This window comes from Meleagris gallopavo, chromosome 24, assembly GCF_000146605.3.
Source record: "Meleagris gallopavo isolate NT-WF06-2002-E0010 breed Aviagen turkey brand Nicholas breeding stock chromosome 24, Turkey_5.1, whole genome shotgun sequence".
NCBI lineage: Eukaryota > Metazoa > Chordata > Aves > Galliformes > Phasianidae > Meleagris > Meleagris gallopavo.
This window is the reverse complement of record NC_015034.2, coordinates 226,060-237,143: the sequence shown is the minus strand read 5'-3', so window position 1 is coordinate 237,143 and position 11,084 is coordinate 226,060. Positions and strand designations below refer to the sequence as shown.

General features: G+C 47.6%; 1 protein-coding gene across 1 annotated transcript in view; it reads right to left on the bottom strand.

Moving 5' to 3' along the window:
- Positions 1 to 6,638, bottom strand: part of ENTPD4 (ectonucleoside triphosphate diphosphohydrolase 4) — a 6,747-nt gene extending 109 nt beyond the window's left edge. The window contains exons 1-11 of the mRNA XM_010723086.2: positions 6,538 to 6,638; positions 5,819 to 5,929; positions 5,342 to 5,539; positions 4,856 to 5,061; positions 3,844 to 3,994; positions 3,654 to 3,757; positions 3,011 to 3,070; positions 2,632 to 2,762; positions 1,242 to 1,408; positions 712 to 1,036; positions 7 to 55 (exon numbers count right to left, since the gene is read on the bottom strand). Coding sequence (XP_010721388.1) covers positions 7 to 55; positions 712 to 1,036; positions 1,242 to 1,408; positions 2,632 to 2,762; positions 3,011 to 3,070; positions 3,654 to 3,757; positions 3,844 to 3,994; positions 4,856 to 5,061; positions 5,342 to 5,539; positions 5,819 to 5,826 — 1,399 coding nt within the window. The 5' untranslated portion in view covers positions 5,827 to 5,929; positions 6,538 to 6,638. The remainder of the gene's footprint in view (positions 1 to 6; positions 56 to 711; positions 1,037 to 1,241; positions 1,409 to 2,631; positions 2,763 to 3,010; positions 3,071 to 3,653; positions 3,758 to 3,843; positions 3,995 to 4,855; positions 5,062 to 5,341; positions 5,540 to 5,818; positions 5,930 to 6,537) is intronic.
- Between the last annotated feature and the right edge of the window lie 4,446 nt (positions 6,639 to 11,084).

The following is an 11,084-nucleotide window of genomic DNA, read 5'->3' as shown; positions in this document are numbered from 1 at the left end:
AAAGACCACGGTCAAAACGTTCCCGTAGGACAGACCACTTAGTGGCACAATAATCCTTAAAAAAAAAAAAAAAGAAGAGACTTCAGCATGCTCCTGCCCTGAAGAAAAGAAATGCCACCAGGTGAGATGCTCTGTAAATACCAAAGCTGTATACAACAGCATCCCTTGCACTGCTACGAAAGTCTGACCACTTATTTCACTGTATTCGCTGTACAGCCATCTTGATGCTTACATAGCATTTGTAATTAAACTAATTGTTTTATTAAATTCTTCAGTCATACACCTGAAGATGAAATCTATTCTTATGGCACTGCTAAAGCAGGTCATCATATTCCTATAGGGCACACTGTAGCATGACTGTCCCCAGTGAATTGTTAGGAGTCACACCTGTGAAACTGGCACAAGACCCAGAAAGCAAGAGGAAAACAAAATTGATTCTTCTATACCCCAAGAGAACCATGGGTTGGACTTCTCCAGTATCAATCCTTTTCTGTATCATTTCTTTTAGAGTATATTTTACTACCATGCTTTAAAGCAGTATTTTAAAAGAACTCCCAGTGAGGAAAAGAGATGCCTTGTGATAGGTAATTACAGGATAAAGAGATTGGGATCCTTAAAGGAAGAGTTTTGCTGCAAGATTTTCAGCATGAAGCACTTTTGTAGAGCAGCTGTTTCAAACTAGAAAGAGAGTTTCTCTGGAGAACACTTTACCTTTGCAGCTTTGATAAATTTAGCAGCATTGTAATCCCCTCCCATGCGCAACACGTCCTCCGTGCTGTAATAGAACTCGGAGAAACCATAGAATTCACTGTTCTGAAAGTGCACAGCAGGCTGGTAGACACCATTAAGGGAGGTCTGAGTTTCATTGGTCTTATTCATGAAGGGCTGGATAAGCTCACGACACAGATTGAAGTCTCCTGTTCCCCTCAAATACATTATCTGTCCATTCTGATGGATCTCATCCTGAGCATCCACGGGCAGGCAGGGATCGAGGTACGGCGAATCTGAAGTCATGCCAGTCTGTCTGCCCAGCAGTCTGATGAAGGAAAGCAACAGCGTAAGATCAGAAACATCAAGCTCTGAGATGTGCAAGCATCGAAACAAGATATCCTTTTTTAAAGACGCTCCAACATCACACGTGGCACGCTGTATAAACTAAGCTTTACATCAAGACACTTGACTAAACACATTTAAGTCAGGGGATACAGAAGCTGTATCTCCAAGCAATTAAAGCCATTTACCCATTTTTGAGCACTGTACTGGAAAATACACTGTTTTCATATCTCTGGCGTGCTGCATTCCCTCCAAAGCCAAGGAATGTTGCAACGTAGACTCTGTACACATGCTCAGTTTGATGAGCATCACAGCCCAGGTTGAATTCTGCAAGCAAGTTTTTGGCAACTTCCTCCTGTCAGAGCACAAGCACTGAGGTTAAATATGAACAACACGAACCAGAACTTGAAGATGAGCACTTTGAAACAGAAGATGCCTTTGACAGCTTTAAATGTCACTCCTTAAGCATCTATTTGCTTTTCACAAGTTCACATTGCTTTCTATTTGTTAGAGCAAAGCACTTTCAAAGCACTGCGTTGGGTGCCACTGGTACTTAAGGAAATGCATAAGAGCTGCTACGAATGACACTGAAGTGATTTTTCCTCTGGGAAAAGATGAGAAGCAGCAGTCAGACTTTAAGCACCACTGTCACTTGTTGCCCATTCTCTGTTTGGGAACCTGGAGGGGTTTCACATCAGAACACCTGCTTTCTATTGGTCTGCATACAGATAAAGCCACACAACCATCATCATCAGTTGCCTGCAACTCTTCCCCCACCTCAGTTTGATCTGAATGCTCATGCTTTTGTTTAGCTATACACCTGTGATGTATGTACCTGTAATTTCACAGGAAGAGTGTAAATAGCCATATTGTCTCCATTACAGCAGTGCATTGAGAGCCAAACCACACAGTTTTGACACTATTCTGACTTCAGATGATTTCTCAGTGATGTTAATGGGAGGTTATCCAATTCTAAAGCTCTAGGCACTATTCTAGAGCTCAGTGGAATGCAATTAGAGCAAGTTACGTTCTTTTTAAGCCTCCCATCAAAGAAACTTGTATCCTCTAACCCATAACAGATGAACTGTGGTGAAGATGTAGGTGATATTTCAAACTGAACTGCTATCCCCATGTCCTGTTAATTCAGTTTCTAGCAATCCAACTTCTGAAGGAAAAAAAGAGACAACCCACATCTTGTACAGGATCTTGGAAAATAACTATAAACATTCTGTCTCTAAACTACGAAAGTCTCTTAGTATCACACAGATTTAAAAGTTGTACAAGCATACATGCACACATGCACAGAGAAAGAAAGCAGACCCACTTAAAAGTTAGTGACAAGTTGTGCTAATTGAAATCAACTTTTTGAATGAAGAAATACAAATGAAGTGCTTAGCTGATGAAGGGCTGATATTTGCCATCTTCTCTTGCCTTTGGCTTGGATGTGATGGAATGAAGGATAAGACTCAAAACAAAGAAAACGAGGGGGGAAAAAAAAGGAATATGCATTAAAATAAACCAAAATGAAAAGAAGAAAGTTGCACAGATAATAACCTGCTGTGAAGAGGCAAAGCTTACAGTTTTAGGGACTTCGTATGCTATCTGAGTCGACACTCCACCCATGTCAAGAATACCCACAGTCCTCTTACGGAAAATAGCTTCTTTGTTTTCACTGCCTGGGATGTGCACCTCCACAATTGCTTCATCCTCTGGATAAAACAACCAGAAGCCATTGGGAAATGCAGTTAGAATGGGCAGAATGCAGCTCTACGCTATTTCTGTAGGAGTTTTTTTTGTAGCAGTGTGGATCACCAAACTTCCACATACACATTAATCAAGTACCAGCATCGACACACGCACTATTAACTGAGATCTCTACCAAAAATCACGCCATCAACAGTGATGGCACAGCAAACATGCTTCAATCCTTCCCAAAATCCCATTCATGGCCACTTACCATCATCTGTATGCTCAAATCTTCCAAGAACAAAGTTGATGCCAATCCATGCATACACTCCTATGTACATAAGGAAACATTGGGATGTTTCAGGAATATTCTGAGTTAATACAACATATATCACATCTTATATAATCCTTAAACATCAGACATTCCCATCACATTACTCCATATCTGCTTTTTCAAGTCAAGATTCTACAAAAAAATCCTAATCCACTACATTGACAAGTTCATGTGTACATTTCAGACCAAAGCAAGCATGTTAACTCCTATGAAGTTATTTTCTGCCTCCAGCGAACTGAGCACAACAAAACACTGCTCCTCTAACACCATTTTTCCCTTCTACAGTTCTTCATTCACAAATGCTGTGTCTTATCCTCACCCTTTCCCCCTAAGGCCAGAGAATGGACTGAAATCACTGCTAAACACAGACGAGTTATTGTCACTGCTGATTAGGAAACATTTAGACAAGCCAGGAGATTGCAGCAGATGATCTCCACACTCCATCTGTTGCCACTGAGGAATAATCTCTCACCAAAATCCAAACCAGAATTTTCAAAGGCATTAAATAACTTTAAACAGTCCCCAGATTGTAGCACAAAAGGCTACAAAGGTTACGATGGTTTCTCCAACACAAACCTACCTTCCTGTTTCCCTGAAATAACTTCTGCATGCGAGTCCGAAAACAGAAAATCAAAATGCACGGGGATATCAGTGACCAAATCTTCAAGTATTGCCTTCTGCTGGCTGCAAAATTACAGTTGGAGCAGTTAAAAACAGGCAGAGACACCAGGCCTGCTGATCTGAATGCAAAAATTAAGAGAGCCAATGACCTTTCTGGCAGAATCCTCATTCCTGCAGTACACAGAATATAAAGAGGAGTCTCTTTGTGCTTTGCACGGGGCACATGTTCAGCAGCAAAGCGTAGAAGTGGGAAAATGTAATCGCTGACCTTCTCAGGAGTGTTAGCAAACTCTGAAATGCCTGGTGAAACAGAGAAACATGAGAGCGAAGCAATTCAAGCTTTGGGATTTCCTGTTGGGAAAATCTTGATAACTGACACACAGACCAGGAGTAAACATCCCAAAGCCAGGAATTCAACTAAGAAAATAAGAAATGAATAACTAAAGCTAATATTTGGAGAATAATTCAGTGTTAAGCAAAAATCCATAGTAGATACATCACTGTAATGCTACAATGTGGGTGGCAAAAGTCCTAGGCTGCAGCAAATGAGGACAAGCCCAAACACAGCAGCCATGGATGCAGAAACAAAAGAAAAAAAAGTCTGCTTACCTTTGGAAGGCCTCAGATACACAGGGATCTCCAGAGAGATCCCCTTACCTCCACTGCCAACCCTTAAATGAGGGCTGGGAAGGGGTGGATCCTGGCTCCAGCCCTTCAGGTCACTCAGTGCATTGCATTGCATGCAGCTGAGCTCCCCTGGGTTGGCCCTGCCTTCCCACCAGGTGATCCATCACTGCTTCAAGCCACAACTTAGCATTTCTGCTACAATGACCAATTTAAATAATTGGTTCAAGTAGCCTTGTAGTGAATAAATAATCTGCTTTCTAAATAAACAGAACCAAGTTAACTGACAACTGAACCAGCAGCTGTCTTAGCACACACAGAAGTCTCTCCTTCCTGCCCGTTGGTGTCACATTCCAAGCTCCAACGATGAGCAAAGCTCTCTGCAAACAAAACCTAAAGAAATCTGGAGTACCACCACACCAACAACCTCTACATGTCTTTTCCCCAGATGCTTTAAGTGCTGGTTTGAGAAAAAGCCAAGTTTGGATACACAGCTATCTAGAAAAATCACATCTCAAAATCATTTATTTCCAGTACCTGGTTTGATTTTCATAACCACTGGTTTTCTGTTTTTGTCCCTCATCTGTTTGATGTCCAGCAGGTCGTGTGGGTTACCGTTGTGTCTTGGCCAACAATACACAAAAATCCGAGAGCCGCTGCTACCGCAGTCCACAACGATCCCATAGTTCAGATTGGGGTTGTTTGTATCTGTAGCTTCTGTGTCTGTTACCCGAGCAAGATACCTAGAAGAAAACTCAGCATTATCACCTTGCAATCAAACTCCACGTGCAAGTATCCCTCAACAGACTCAAAACAGAACAGTTTCCATCACGAGAAGCAGAGTTATTATCACACTGTTACTGAAGTGCCCATAAAAACCCAACTTGGAGAAGGAAAGCTTCAAAAACAAAGCATGACGTTCACTCACTTTTCCCCCCATTTATTTATTCATTTGTTGCACCAATTCGTCCTTCAAATCAAAACTACATTTCTTTCCTCCCACCAGAGCTTTTCAACTCTCACCTGTGGAATCTCTTGTCCCTGGATGCACGCCCATACTTATTGCGGATGACAACCAGCGAGTAGTAAAGCAGAGAGACAGCAGCAGCAAGGATTCCAATCACCACAATCTGACGCAAAGTAGTGTTGAAAATACGTGGGCAGCCCAATGGAGAGATGCTGAAGTGCCAAGAAGCGGGCAGCAAACAAGAAACGCCGATCCTAAAATGCAAAAAGGATTCTGTGAGGCTGCGATCTGCTTTAAAGATGGACTTTATCACCAAAAAGAAGCATGGTGCATTCTGAAATGAGCCAAAGATGAATATATGTTCTGTAAACATCATTTGCTTTGTTCCAGCCCTGTTTTGCTCACACTGCCTGATAAGTTGTCAAGACTACATTTCCACCTTTGCACTCCATACTAGGCTCAAGCTGGTGAGCAGGTACTCAGCCTTTCCCTAAAACAACATCACAATTTGACGGCTCTTCTGGGATTCTTACCTCCCCATTTTGGGAGGACCAGCAGACGGGAAGCAGTTGGTGTTCCAGAATCAGCCAATCACATCCAACTGACAAGGAGCAACCATTCTCAAAGCCATTGCTCTTCCCCTCCTGAATTAAAGAACGATAAGAGATACATAATAACCCAGACAGCATTACAACAAGCAGCACCAGCAGGTCAAACAAGCAGACCCTTCCCCACCATTCTGCATTGCTGAAGCCACAGGCGGAGCACAGGGTGCAGGCTTGAACTCCCCAGAACAAGACACAACTAGACACAGCGTCGCACATGCAGGGCCACAAAGAAGCATCTCTAACATAAGCAGGGCTGAAAGCTGAGAAAGTTTTGTCTGAGGAGATGACAGCCCTCACCAACACATACAAACACATAATAGGAGGAGGAAGTGAAGAAGAAGGAAGTGGACACTTCAGGGCTGCCCACAGATGTGCTTGGAGAGGGCAGCAGGCATGCAGGCAGGCAGGCAGCAGGCAGAGGCCCCACAGCCTGCGTCCCCCTCCTTCCCCCACAGCCCCAGCGGCGGGCAGGCCCCAAGGCCCAGCCTACTCTCCCCCTCCAAGCCCGCTCCCCAAAAAACCGCACCCCCAGAAGCTGAAGCCCCTCCCCAAGCACAGCAGCGGCTCCTCCACCCTCGGCTGCTCCGCTCTCGCCCTCACCACCCGGCCTGGGCCGCCCCACGCCGCAGCGCAGCGCTCCGCACCTCCAACCGCGCCGCTACCCCGCCGCATAGCAACCGGGCAGCGCGTCGCTTCCGGGTGCGCCGCCGGATGTGACGCAATGACGCACACACGTGGCGCCGATAATCGAGGGGGCGGGCTGGGAAGGGATTCCCCGGGGGGCGTGACCGCAGCAATGGGCGTGGCTACGCGAAGTGGGCGTGGCTAAGGGCGATGGGGGCGTGGCTAGGCGCGGGGTTGGCGCCAATTCAGTGCCCGGGGGCGGCTGCTCATCGCAATTAAATCGCAGAGCGGCTGATGCGTGCGCGGATAAAACGCGGAGACCTGTAAATCTGCACGGGGAAACGTGTAACTACGTGTCAGCTGTAACACATATCAATATTTAATGTGCAAAAAATTCATAATGCCGGTGCGGACCCAGCAAGAATCCGAGATTTGCCTTTGAGCATTCCTCTGCGTTTTGGGGCTTGTTGTCACCGCCCGTCCCGAAACCGAGCTTTGCCGAAGAGGTGGGAAATGATTCCCCAAAGTGCGTTTGGATGAGAGCAGAGCGGTGCGGGGCTCTGCCACGGAGCGGCGGTAGCGCGTCCGGAGCGCTGCAAAGATGGGACGCGCCGGGGATGCAGCAATAGCAGCCCGGGGCCGAGCTTTGCACACCGGCTTGGATCGTGCACGTTGGGTTCTGCCAGGTTCTGCACGCAGTGTTTTGCACAGCGGCTTCGCGTGCTGGCTTTTGCAGACCGGGTTTTTGCACAGCGGTTTTGCACGCTGGGTTTTGCGTGTTGGGATTGGATGTTTGCACACCAGGCTTTGCACACCAGGTCTACAAGCTGAGTTTTGCACACCAGATTTTGCACACGAGGTCTGGCACATCAGTTTTGTGCACCATCTTTTACCTTCCAATAACCAAGGTGGGGTTGGGGCTCTGCTTTCCATCTGGGCTCACCACGCTTTGCCACTTTGCGATGCAATGAGGGCGAAGTTGCTCAGTGTGATCATCCCCATTAGCTGCAGCGCTGTAATTAACTGATCACAGAAGCAATGCAGACAGAGTCCTTCTGTCCACCTCCTGCATGCAGATACGCTGCATCACAGCTGCAGCAACACCTTGCACTGGGTGCAATGAGCCCTGGGAGCACTGCAGCCATGCTGTGGGTGCACAGCTCTGCAGGACTGCCAGAAATGGGACTTCTTTAGAAGGACTGCAGCACTGCATCCTTTCTGCATGGTACACACCCTTGTTAGCTGATGAAAACACACAGAACTGCCGATGTGAGTGGGTTGCCAGAGCCTGCAAGCAGCACAAAATGGAGGCCCAGGAGGAATGCTGCATTGCTTTGTGCCTGCTAATTACTTCCAGATGTATGGGCTCTGCAGCAGCAGAGGAAAATCTTAGCAGTTTGCGACCATTTTTTGTGGCATTCCTTTGTGCCCGGTGCACAGAGCATGACATAGACCTGGGGTAGCAATACTGTAGGGTTCAGCTTGCAATGGAACGCTGGGGCATCTGCAATTTCAAATGGAGGAGTTGGGGGGGCTGCAGCCCACCAGATGCATCCCTATCTGGCAGCAGCACAGCACCCACCCTGCCCACACCCTCCCCAATATCATCCTGCAGCAGCAGCACCGGGACTGGCAGATATAGGACTGCTGATCAGCTCTGAGCAGAATTCAGAGTTCTTTTTGCATTTTTGTGGGGGATTTTTGGTTGTTAAAACTCCCTATTTCAATAAATAAATAAGTAAAATCCCAGTCGAGCCGGCTTTTCATTTGCTTGCCCGTTTGCAGAGCTCCCATCTCACCCTTTGCAGCTGAACACGAAGCGTTGCACGTCCCAGTGACAAAGCTCAGCCATTGCAATGCCAACAGCTGATGGCAGAGCATCGCCACCGCTTTGGGTGCATCCCATACCCCTCATTTTGCAGCTTGCCCAAAAGAAAGCACACAGCAGAGCCGTGCACAAAGCCAGCAGCCTCCTTGTGCTCGCTGCCACCCAAAAACCCTACAAGCATGGCACAGGGCTGAGCTTTTCCCATTGTTTCCCCAGGGCTCCAAACCAGAAAGGTGAGCTGGTGAAAAAGATTGGGTGCAGGAAGTAAAGCAAAAAACCCTCAATTATACCCAGGGACCGCCTCTCCCTGCTGCATTAATCCACTGAACGAGGTAAATTAGGTCAGATCATGGGAGCACTGAAATAAAACCCACAGGCCAAATTCCTCACATCCACACCTCCCAGGCTGCAGAAACGTGGCTCTACCCATGCAGAGATCAGTGCCCAGCTTGCCTTGTTTTCCATTGCTCACCTCCCCAGAGCAGCAAGTACATGGCACTGATGGTTGAATAAATGGGTCAGTCCACTGTGGAGACAAAACAACCCACTTTGGTCATAGAGATAACAAATAAAAGGAGAGCATTGTGCTCGCAGGGCGAGAACGGCACAGAAAGTTCAGGTTTGAAGCAGCACAAAACGTGCACTTTTGACCCATTATTTCTACCTAAGGGCGGATCTAGGGAGCAAACCCACACAGGTTGCTGCAGATTCACTGCTTAAAACCTCTTTGTAGGTTTTGCATCTTTTTAGGAGGAGCAGGGCTGGGAACGATGGGCTGATGGCAATGCAGCCGTGGTGGGGAACTGACAATTCCTGTTGGCACTGCATCTGCAGCGTGCAGGATGGGGAATGGCAATGCCTGCAAAAATGCCATGGGGGTTTCTTGGTGTTGGACACGAAGCTCAAGCTGATTGCACTGCAAAAAGGAGTGCAAACCAGGTACATTTGTTTGGATCCCTTTTCTTCGCACTGCACTGCTACAAGGTGCCTTTTCCTTGCTGCAATTAGAAGCCAATTACCTGCTGTTCATCATCCCAGTTAATAAAGTGTCCTGCAACGTGCTGCTGGAGGGCAACTCCCTGCACCAGCTGTTCCCTGCCCACCTTCGGCCCGCACCGAATCCACGGTGGAAATTGGGAAAACGCCCCAAAAAATTAATAATAATTTAAAAATTATGTATCTCCCTGGATCTGGTAGATAAACCCCAATTTCAGGTTCCCAGAAGGTGCCCGCCCACAAATGGGACACTCCTGCCTTATCTGCATGGGTGCATCTGCTCTGTTCTGAAGCTCAGACCCGATAAACGCCCTGATGGGCTGGGGAGGGTCCTCCTGTGAGGAGAATGTCACACTGGGATGGTTCATTTATTTCTCACTGAATGCTGTTCCATGGCTGTGGCAGGGTGCAGAGGCCCCATAGCGGAGGTCAGCAGGAAGAACTCAGGCCTTACGGGTCTGAATCACCCTGACTGTGTGATGCAACGTGCGTGCAGATTGCAGCTGTGCATTCTGCAGTCACTCACTGGCATGTGGATGAGCAAACCTGCAACCAACCCGGGCTTTTAGCAGCACGGGAAGCTTCACCCTCCGCTCCATCCCTGCTGATGGGATCTGGGGCCAAAAGCCACTGCTCGAGGCCGAGCTGTTGCAAATGGAGGAGGGTCTGTAGGTACACTGAGTTGAGTTCATGTTGTTGATGGATGGCTCCTTTTGCCATGCCGGTGTGGAAACAATTTCACAGAGTGGGAATAATTCCAAAAAAATCCCTGTGCATCATCATGCTGGCATCTCTGCTGCACCACCCGCATGTGCAGAGCTGCTGCGGAAAGGATTCCTCACAACAAAGCTGCTTGAGATTAAACTATAACCTGGAAACAGCTCCGTATTTCACTCTGATTCATCCCATTTCTTATCAGGCAGCAAGAGGGAGGGCTGTAGGGGAAAGGGCTCATTATGGTCAATGACAACACAACGTCTCCTCCCCGGCGAACGCTTTGGGAACAGAGGACCTGTTGCTTACAGAGCATGAAACCTCCAGGAACCACGTGCAGCAGTGCTCGGAAGTGCTGCTGCCGAGCTCTAACTCGGCCCTTTCTCCGCACGAGGCTGCATTACAAGAAGGAAGTTCTGGAGTCCAGCCTTGATTTATGGCCGCGCCTTGCCCTGCAGAGGGGGTTATGCTGAGGGCACCCACGTGAGATGCGATCTGCGCTGGAAAGCAAGAGAGATGGAGGAGCAGCAACGCAGGGCTGCCGGTTCCAGCCGTGCCCACGGCTTTGCCTATTTTAGGGGGCTGTACAGGGCACTGCAGCACACGCGTGCCAAGGGCTGCTTTACTCTCAGCAGCCCCATAAAGACTTACAAAAATAAAATTAAAATTAAATAAAGTAAAATAAAATCAAATAAAAATAATAAAAATAACATAAAAATAATAAAATAAAATAATAAACAAACCGATGGAAGGCGCACGCTCCCCTCCCTCCTCTCCTCCCCTTAACGCGCCGCTTCCCCCCGAAAGCGCGCGCTGGCACGCGGGAGGCGCGCCGCATTCCGCCCGCCGTTCCGCCCCTTTCTCCCCTCAGCAACCAATTTCATCTCATCCCTCCTCCCCATTCGCCCGTTGACCTGTCAATCCTTCGGGTTTGCCTCTCTGTGACGTCACAAGCGGGAGCCCGCCTCTTCTCTCTACTCAATGGGAAAAGGCGAACGACGGAGAAGCATTCCTATTGGCCAGCGCTGT